General features: G+C 43.1%; 1 protein-coding gene and 1 non-coding gene across 2 annotated transcripts in view; both read left to right on the top strand.

Moving 5' to 3' along the window:
- Positions 1-707, top strand: part of WDR88 (WD repeat domain 88) — a 19,001-nt gene extending 18,294 nt beyond the window's left edge. The window contains exon 11 of the mRNA XM_087728575.1: positions 523-707. Within this exon, the coding sequence (XP_087584701.1) occupies positions 523-660 (138 nt within the window). The 3' untranslated portion in view covers positions 661-707. The remainder of the gene's footprint in view (positions 1-522) is intronic.
- A 5,139-nt stretch (positions 708-5,846) lies between these two features.
- TRNAT-AGU (transfer RNA threonine (anticodon AGU)) lies at positions 5,847-5,920 on the top strand. The gene has a single exon. It is a non-coding gene; the product is annotated as a tRNA-Thr (tRNA).
- The last annotated feature ends 4,080 nt before the right edge of the window (positions 5,921-10,000 follow it).

Genomic DNA, 10,000 nt, shown 5'->3' with positions numbered 1-10,000 from the left:
AAGAGGAAAGGATGGACTGGAATTGAATGGAATAGAATAGAATGGAATAGAAAAGAATAGACTAGGAAAGAATGGAATTGAATGGAATAGAATAGAATAGAATAGGAGAGAATGGAATAGAAAGGAATAGAATGGAATAGAATGGAATAGAATGGAATAGAATGGAATAGAATGGAATAGAATGGAATAGAATGGAATAGAATGGAATAGAATAGAATGGAATAGAATAGAATAGGAAAGAATAGAATAGGAAAGAATAGAATAGGAAAGAATAGAATAGGAAAGAATGGAATGGAATAGAATGGAATGGAATAGAATGGAATAGAATAGAATAGGAAAGAATGGAATGGAATAGAACAGAACAGAACAGAACAAATATTGAGAAATAGTGAGTTGCAACTTAAGTGCATGTGGATGGGCAGATATTGGCCATTTTTTGGCATGGAAGAGTGGTCAGTTCCAGAATTAGATGGAGTGTCAAATGCCTGTTACAGCTGAATTTCTTTTAACACCAACATCCAGTGTGAAGCATGTCAAAAATCTTTCCTGATCTTCCGGAACGAAAAAGACACAATAGAAACCCGGTGTGTATTTTGTCGACTAGCATCTCCCAGCAAAGATGTTTTACCCTTGCTGCCTGCTTTGCCTCCAGATCTCTAAAGGATTCAGCAGCAAGCTGATGTTGAAACATTTGCAATCTTTTTTTTTTTTAAAAAAAGTTTTCCTGTAACATTGTGCGGCAAATAAAATTAAATAAAAATTTCCACACCGAATTTACCTTCTGCTCAATTTCTGTGGTCAGATTAAGAAGTGGCGAAGGCAGAATGTGGTTGAAAGGATTCAGCTCATCCTTCTAAGGGGCCGATACAGGTTGCCTTCAACTTACGACTACATCCTAGCGCTCAAACTTTCTGTGGCTAAGTGAGTTTTTGCCCCATTTGATTGCCACAGTTGTGAAGTATATCACTGCAGTTAGCAGTTAGCAATAGCAGTTAGACTTATATACCGCTTCATAGGGCTTTCAGCCCTCTCTAAGCGGTTTACAGAGTCAGCACATTGCCCCCACAGTCTGGGTCCTCATTTTACCCACCTCGGAAGGATGGAAGGCTGAGTCAACCCTGAGCCGGTGAGATTTGAACAGCCGAACTGCAGAACTGCAGTCAGCTGAAGTAGCCTGCAGTGCTGCATTTAACCACTGGCCACCTCGGCTCCTTGTTAAGTTAGTAACATGATTGTAAATTGAATCTGGCTTCCCCAATGACTTTGCTTGTCAGAAGATCGCAAAAGATGATCACATGACTGCTGCAACCGTCATAAATGCGAGACAATTGCCAAGTGTCCGAATTCTTTTTTTTTTTTTTTTTTTATACTTAAAGATTTTATTGGTAAAAAGAAAATACAACATCCATAACTTGTAACAAACAATACAACTACATTTCGAGATATTCCCATACTATCAAATCATTATAAACATCAAAGGTTAGGTATCTTTCCCTCCCTCTTTTCTTCCCTCCCCCCTTACTTCCTTCTCCCCTGCCTTCCCTCCTTTCTTTTCTCCTTTTCTCCTTTCCTTCCCCCTCCTTTCCCTCCCTCGATCCCCCCCTCCTTCACACATACCTTCCCTCCTTCCCTGCCTCTTTCCCTCCTCCTTCCTTTCCTCTTAATCTCCCTCCTTTCCTCCCTCCTTCCCTCCTTCCTTTCAACTCTCCTTCTCTCCGAGTGTCCGAATTCTGATCACGTGGCTATGGGGATGATGGAAAGGTTGTAAGTGTGAATAAATGGCCGTAAGTCACTTTTTTTTCAGTGCTGTTGTAACTTTTAATGGTCACTAAATGAATTGTTCACTAAGTGAACTGTTGTAAGTGGAGGACTACCTGTATTGCTTTTAGTTCACCAAGTTAAGTCTTGCAGAAGACAAAACTTTCACTATGAATTGGCTACGACTGGTTCTTGTGTGTTATTGATAGGGGATTTTCAGACATCATAAATAGGGGTGACATAAAAAGCAAGTGTCATAAGGGGGAAACCGCTTATGAATTATAGCTCATTTGTGCACCAGATTGAATTCGTTCGCATTGAAAATAATAAATTACTTTATAAAATTTGAATACTTTTAGTTCACAGCAGGGGAAAAAAATGAGTGTAGAGCAGCCTGGGATGTAACAGCTTTTAGAGATAGCTGCATAATGGGATAAACCTTGAAACTCATGTAAGAGTTTAAAGTGCTATGTTGTCTAAATGAAATTGTTCCTAATCCTACTGTATGTTTCTCTCCCCCCCCCCCCCCCAGATAAAATTATACAGCATTGTAATAAAATGTCACTTTAGGGGGGAAAAACGCATGTCGCAAGTACCCTGTGATGTGAACTCTTCAATAAACGTAGCGGTGCTTTAATAAAAGCATTTTAAATACATTATGTGCCGTCCTGAGCTTTCCTTTTCATAATATTGTAAAGCCATGATGTATCGCTCCTGGAGTTCATTTTCCTGGTAATTATTATTGAACTGAATAATTCATGGATTTAGGGAAAAGGTTGGCCCTGATTTAATTAAACAATATTTTCCAATACAGGCACTATTGTTTTTTTCCCTTATTCTCAATTTCCCTCAAGAATGGGATTATCCATGAAGGCGAACGCTAGCTGTTGAACGGAATTTTATCCGACCTAGCGCTCCATGTATATTTATTTATTTATGCATGAAACAAATTTATATAGCTGCCCAATTCACACCAAGTCCAGGCATGTTAAAGGGAGACATTTGTTAAGTGAGTCTGGCCCCATTTAACGACTTTTCTTGCCTCGGTTCTTAAGCGAATCCCTGCAGTTGATAAGTTAGGAATCCAGTTGTCAAGTAAATCTGGCCTCCCCGTTGACGTTGCTTGTCAGAAGGCCACAAAAGGGGATTGGGTGACCACGGTCATAAATATGAACCAGTTGCCATTCACCTGAATTTTGATCACGTGACCATGGGGATGCTTGCAATGGTCATAACTGTGAAAAATGGTCATAAGTCGCTTTTTCAGTGCTGTTGTAACTTTGAACAGTCACTAAAGGAACTGTTTGTTGTAAGTCAAGGACTACCTGTACAGCATTTAAAAAACCCACGGTTTAACACATGTATGCTCAGTCCCATCCCCACCTCACAGCCATGGCTACACAACCAGACAAGCCATCATCATCATCATCTTCTTCTTCTTCTTCTTCTTCTTCTTCTTCTTCTTCTTCTTCTTCTTCTTCTTCTTCTTCTTCTTCTTCTTCTTCTTCTTCTTCTCCTCCTCCTCCTCTTCCTCCTCCTCCTCCTCCTCCTCCTCCTCCTCCTCCTCCTCCTCCTCCTCCTCCTCCTCCTCCTCCTCCTCCATCATCATATCCATCATCAGACGTTGGTGATCGAAGCCACATGAAAAAGTGCTGCTGAGTTTTGTCCACTATTTTGTCCAAAATGGTGATGTCCTTCTTAGACCTCCTGCCTGGACCTCATTTGCCTTCGGTTTTTCCCTAGAGGATTAAGTGAAGTATGCCGTATTCTTCAGGGTGTCACGTCACATGTCCAAAATATTCTAACTTTTGCTTTTAAATGGCTTTGATGATTAGTTCCCTTGGCTTTCCCAGTTGATCAGCTCCAAATGGAGTTCCCCAAGTCTGTTGACAAAACCATCCCTTTAAGACCTTGTGGAGAAGCAGCAAAGTGGGGCCTAATCGTAATTTTGGGGGAAAGATGTCCCAAAGGCAAGGAGCCACCACAGAGAAGGCCCTTTTCCTAGTTCCCAGATGTACTTCTTTGATAGTTGGGACTCACACCATGTCCTCTCTTCCTGTTCTGGTGGGCTGGATAGCTGTAACTGGGGAGAGGCAGCCCTTCAAATGGCGTGGCCTCAAGACCTGTAGGGTTTTGAGGGTGATAGCCAACATCTTAAATGGCGCTCCGAATTGACAACAGGTGCAGCTCCTGCAAAAGAGGTGGCACACATACACAAAGTTGGTTAATACCATTTTATAATGCCTTGGTGAGGCCACACTTGGAATACCGCATCCCATTTTGGTCGCCGATGTCAGCCTCTGCTTTGCTGCTGCTTCGGCTGCCATTGAAACGGGGAGGGGGGCATGGTATTTGGGAGGGGATTACTAATTGTGCTGGAGGAAGATTCTGGAGTTTCTGCTGCCTGTCTTACTGCACATGCGGAGGAGGTTTCCCGCCAAGGCCAACGGCACCGACATTCCATCTTGGTGATGCCTTTCGAAGTTATCTCGCACCTGACACTTGGGAGAATTATGATTGGAGTGTAACTGGGATGCCAAGGGGTGGGGAATGGGTTATTCTATATATCATTTGCTTTCACGCCTAAATAATCAGTCTTCGCTTTGCTACGCTTCTGATCATTTATAATTAGTAAAAGTACACTTGATTTCTATCAATGGAGTCTCGTGGTTTTCTTTCCTAATTATTCAATGGAGGAGTGCTGACAGCCACGATGTAAAAAAAGATGTTGAGACCCTAGAAAGAGTGCAGAGAAGAGCAACAAAAATGATTAGGGGACTGGAGACTAAAACATATGAAGAACAGTTGCAGGAACTGGGTATGTCTAGTTTAATGAAAAGAAGGACTAGTGGAGACATGATAGCAGTCTTCCAATATCTCAGGGGCTGCCACAAAGAAGAGGGAGTCAAACTATTCTCCAAGGCACCTGAGGGTAGAACAAGAAGCGATGGGTGGAAACTAATCAAGGAGAGAAGCAACTTAGAACTAAGGAGAAATTTCTTGACAGTTAGAACAATTAATCAATGGAACAACTTGCCTCCAGGAATTGTGAATGCTCCAACACTGGAAGTCTTTAAGAAGATGTTGGATAACCATTTGTCTGAAGTGGTATAGAGTTTCCTGCCTAAGAAGGGGGTTGGAATAGAAGACCTTCAAGGCCCCTCCCAACTATTCTATTCTATTCTATTCTATTCTAAGTTGGGGGGCTTCATCACTTGAGACTTTCAAGAAGAGATTGGACTGCCATTTGTCAGAAACGGTGTACGGTCTCCTGCTTGGGTGGTGGGTTGGACTAGATGACCTTCAAGGTTCCTTCCAACTCTGTTAATCCGCTCTGCTCTGATTAGCAGAGCACCAGTTAGGAGAAACTTGATGGACTGAACTGCAACTTAAAGGAACTTCAAAGTCCATCATCCTTTGACTCATTTGCAATGTTGCTTTTCTTGGAGGCTGGTTGTTGTTTTTTTTTTAAATTAAAGAGACAAGGAATAATGGATGGAAACTGAACAAGGAGAGATTCAACCTAGAAATGAGGAGGAATTTTTGGACTGTAAGAACAATCAACGCATGGAACAGAAGTTGCCTTCGGAAGTTGTGGGAGCTCCATCACTTGAGACTTTCAAGAAGAGATTGGGTTGCCATTTATCAGAAACGGTGTAGGGTCTCCTGCTTGAGCCAGGGGATGGACTAGATGACCTACAAGGTCCCTTCCATCTCTTAATCTGTTAGAGGACCTGAAATGACAGCTCCGTTCCTAGCTCCTTGTGCTGAAAGAAAGAAGAGGATTGTAGATTTTTTTTAAAAAAAAATATATTTTAAATTCTCAGTAAAATATCCAGATGAGAGCTGAGATCTCTCATTCGCTCTTGGATATTTCTAATGCAATAAGTTCAGTTGTGATATTTGCACCATTCTGGCCGCCAAGAAGCATTTTGCAGCCCCAGGAAACGCCTGCAAAAAAAAGAGAGATTCTTCTTCCTTCCATCTCTTTTCAGCCCCTTTTGCGTCTCCCTCCACCGACGCTCTTTCAAAGCCAGGCTTCCCCGCTAAGACACATGAAGCCGGATCTGCGGCTGTGCTCAGCAGCCGGCGCCGTGGCTTAGTTGGTTAAAGCGCCTGTCTAGTAAACAGGAGATCCTGGGTTCGAATCCCAGCGGTGCCTCTGGAGCGGGGACTTCCGTTTTGCCTCGGAAATACATATATCTATTTATTTGTGCCTTTCGATTCTCTTCATTCGTTTGCACGGTGGTGGAGGGGGCCGGTGTTTAACGGGGAGCTGCAGAAAAGGGCTCGCTCTTAATAAAACCCGTTCGAGTTTTTATTTGCCTGGTTTCTCTTCCTCGGCAGGTTTTCAAGGTCCCTGAGAGTTTGAACCCACCTCTTCCTAGAGACCCCTTTTTCCTGCAAACAATTCACATCTGGGGTCAAGCAGGCTTCCCTTTCTGCACAGCTTTTTACAAGACTGGATATATATATATATATATATATATATATATATATATATATATATATATATATATATATATATATATATATATATATATATATATATATATATATATATATATATATATATATATATATATATATATATATATATATATATATATATATATATATATATATATATATATATATATATATATATATATATATATATATATATATATATATATATATATATATATATATATGAGGGGAAGGGAGAAAAAAGAAAGAAAAGGAAGAAATGTTGTGTGTATGCATGCATGCGTGCGTGTGTGTGTGTGTGTGTGTGTGTGTGTGTGTGTGTGTGTGTGGTATGTATGTATGTATGTATGTATATATGGAAGAGGGGAAGGGAGAAAAAAAGAAAGAAAGGGAAGAAATGGGGAGGATGTGAGGAAAGAAGGTATGGAGGGGGAGAGGAAGGGAGGAGATAAGAGGGAGGGAATAAACAGAGGGAGGGAGGAAGAAGGGAAGGCAGAAAGAAAGAAAAAGAAAGAAAGAAAGAGAAAGAAAGGAGAAAGAAAATGGAGGGCAGACATGGGGAGGGAGGGAGGAAAGAAGGGAGGGAGGAAGGAAGAGGATGAAAGAAATGGGAAGGGAGGGAGGAGGGGAAGGAAGAAAGAAAGAAAGAAAAGAGGGAGGGAAGAAATGGGGAGGGAGAGAGGAAGGAAGGAAAGGAAAGAAATGGGGAGGGACGAAGGGAGAGGGGAAGGGAGAGAAAGAAAGAAAGAAACAGGAAGAAAAGGGGGGAAGAAATGGGGAGGGAATGAGGAAAGAAGGGAGGGAGGGAGAGAGGAAGCAAGGAGATAAGAGGAAGGGAAGAAACAGAGAGGGAGGGAGAAAAGAAAGGAAGGAAGGAAAAAGAAAGGAAAGAAAAGGAAGGGCTAGAGTTAGGGTAAGGTAACACAGTTCAAAGTGTATTGGAGCTTTCCTCTCTAAACAAGGAGCAAAAATCTACGGGTTGCATAAAAAAAACAACCCTGAGGGATATTCGGATATTGCTACGAATGGTTTCCTTATCTGACCTACTGAAAAAGTTATGAAATTTTGGGACTCTTTTCCAAATCAAATGACGTGCAGGATTTAAAGAAAAAGGAATGTTTAGGTGGAATGGAGCCTTCATAGAAAAACATCACATGAAAAATGCAGCATTTTTAATGCCGAAAAATTACCTAAGCGAACATGCCTGAAGAAGCAAGATGCACGGAATAAGGGCCCCCCTCCCATTATGAAAATATTTAGGAACAAAGTTTCTTCTTCTCTTTCTCCTTCCCTATGTTTTTTTCCACCTGCTCAGCCCGTTCCTCTCTGCCTCCTCTTTCCAAATGATTTCTCTGTCTGTTTTTCAGAAGTGGCATTTGCAGCAGCTGGTTTTATGGGCTTGGCTGGTGGAAAAACAAATCTGAAAACTGCCTCCTTCCTGTGCAGTTGGAAGCAGAGACAGAAAACAATAAACACCGCCTGTTTAAAGGGGGCCAGAATGCCTTCGTATTGTTATCACCATAAATCTTGGAGCAAGCTTTTTAAGACAAATACGTAATCGCTCCATCCATCACTTGGCGGGGAAGGTGTCAAGTGAAGAGAAGTGATTAGAAATTTGTGCATTCTCCAGCCCTCTTTTTCTTCTTCTTCTTCTTCTTCTTCTTCTTCTTCTTCTTCTTCTTCTTCTTCTTCTTCTTCTTCTTCTTCTTCTTCTTCTTCTTCTCCTCCTCCTCCTCCTCCTCCTCCTCCTCCTCCTCCTCCTCCTCCTCCTCCTCCTCCTCCTTCTTCTTCTTCTTAAGTGTAGAGGCCTGTTCTGATTTAGGCTTCCCAAGAGCGTGAAGCAAGCTCCTTGTCCCGACTTTTATTCATTTACTGTGAATTCTGCTCATTTACAAAGTCTTTCAAAGGAGGATTTACAGTCACAGACCTTATCTGGCTTGGAGAGCTGACAGGCCGATATTTGTAGAACTTGACAAGGAAGTCTCAGAGAATCATGAACCAAGCAAACAAATTGTCTCCTGCAAACCCCACTCCCCTTTCGCCCCTCTTTTATTTCCTCTGGGAGGGGCCATTCATGGTCCACCTGTGGCCTTACTCCCAAGTCGACCCCTGTTCTTTAGCTGTTCCCTTCATCGGGCAACTCCGCATGCGCACACTGGGAACAGGCTCCAGCTGTTCTTCTGCCTCACTAATGTCCGACTCTGAAGGCAGCTGATAACTGGCATACGGCTCTGTCCCCCTCTCTGCCTCCGACACAGAGCCCTCGTCAGAGCCTCCCCCAGACTCCAGGACTGGCCGATGTTCCTCCTCAACCTCCTCACTGCCCGAATCTGCTGCCAGCTCTGCTGGCTGCTGGCGGGCTTCAACAATGGATGAACTGAAGAGCAAAACTGAATGTTAACCCCCTGGCTTTGTGACGCAACCACATTTTGCTTCCAAGGGACTTCAATGTAGAGGAGCACACTTTGTGGCTTGGCTTGGGGCATGATCTGAATGAATCCAGCTCATTTGGTTAGCACACAATTCGATCTACTCTTAAGTGTAGCGTCTTTCTGATAAATGCAGACACGACTGCAGGCCAGATAGCCTTTGACTTACAACCGTTCGTTTCGTGACCGTTCGAAGGTACAACGGCACCGAGAAATGTTTCCCCCACGCTTACAACCGCGGAGGCGTCCCTGCGATCACGTGGCCAAAATTAAAATCCTTGGTAACTGACTCGCATTTGTGAGAGTTGCAGTGCTGCCCATAGTCACTGTGGCAACCTTCTGACGGGCAAAACCAGGCAGATTCACCGAACAGCCGGTTCGCTCGCTTAACACCCAGAGTGATTCGCTTAACAACGGAGGCAAGAAAAGTTGTGAAATGGGCCAAAACTCACCTAACAAAGGTTTGGCTTAAAAAACAGAAATTTTGGGCTCAGTTTATGGTCATTAAGTTGAGGACTACCTATACACTGCCTGAAACTACTTGGTGTGAATTGGGCAGCTATATAAATTTGCTTTGTGCATAAATAAATAAAGCCACGCCCACCAAGCCACGCCACGCCCACCGAGCCACGCCCACATAACTGGTAGTAAACAAATGTGGATCCCACCACTGCCCTAAATGCAGAGGTGGGTTCCTACCAGTTCGCACCAGTTCGGTAGAACCAGTTCGTCAAATCTACCGAACTGGTTAGAAGAGGTTCCACCAGTGGACCCGGAAAGCAGGCCACACCTACAGAAGAGGTTCCAAAAAATTTTGAACTCACACACACACACACACACACACACACACACACTCACACTCACACTCACACAGAGAGAGAAAGAGAAAGAAAGGAAGAAAGAAAGAAAGAGAAAGAAAGAAAGAAAGAAAGAAAAGAAAAAAGGAAGAAAAAGTGACAGAGATGAAAGAAAAAAAGGAAAAGGGACAGAGACAAAAGGAAGGAGAGAGAGAGAGAGAGAGAGAGAGAGAGAGAGAGAGAGAGAGAGAGAGAGAGAGAGAGAGAACACATGGCCAGCAAGCCACTCCCACCAGGTCACATGGCTGGCAAGCCACTCCCACAAAGGAGGCCACACCCACAGAGTAGGTTCGAAGATTTTTTGAAACCCACCACTGCCCTAAATGTTGCAATGGTAAGTGAGAATGACCTTGGGAGACGGGTAGAAGACCCACAGCCTAGGCAACAGTCTAATAATAGATGAAATCTGAGCCCAAAGGAGAGGTAGGGATGGAGAAAGCACCTTAGAAGGAGCCCTCTCCAGTTTGGGGGGGGGAACCATAAAAG

This window comes from Thamnophis sirtalis, unplaced genomic scaffold (genome assembly GCF_051295495.1).
Source record: "Thamnophis sirtalis isolate CommonGarterSnake01/CBP01778 unplaced genomic scaffold, rThaSir2_p1.2 scaffold_14, whole genome shotgun sequence".
NCBI classification, from domain to species: domain Eukaryota; kingdom Metazoa; phylum Chordata; class Lepidosauria; order Squamata; family Natricidae; genus Thamnophis; species Thamnophis sirtalis.
The sequence above is the reverse complement of the archived record's forward strand: the minus strand, read 5'-3'. Positions and strand labels throughout refer to the sequence as shown.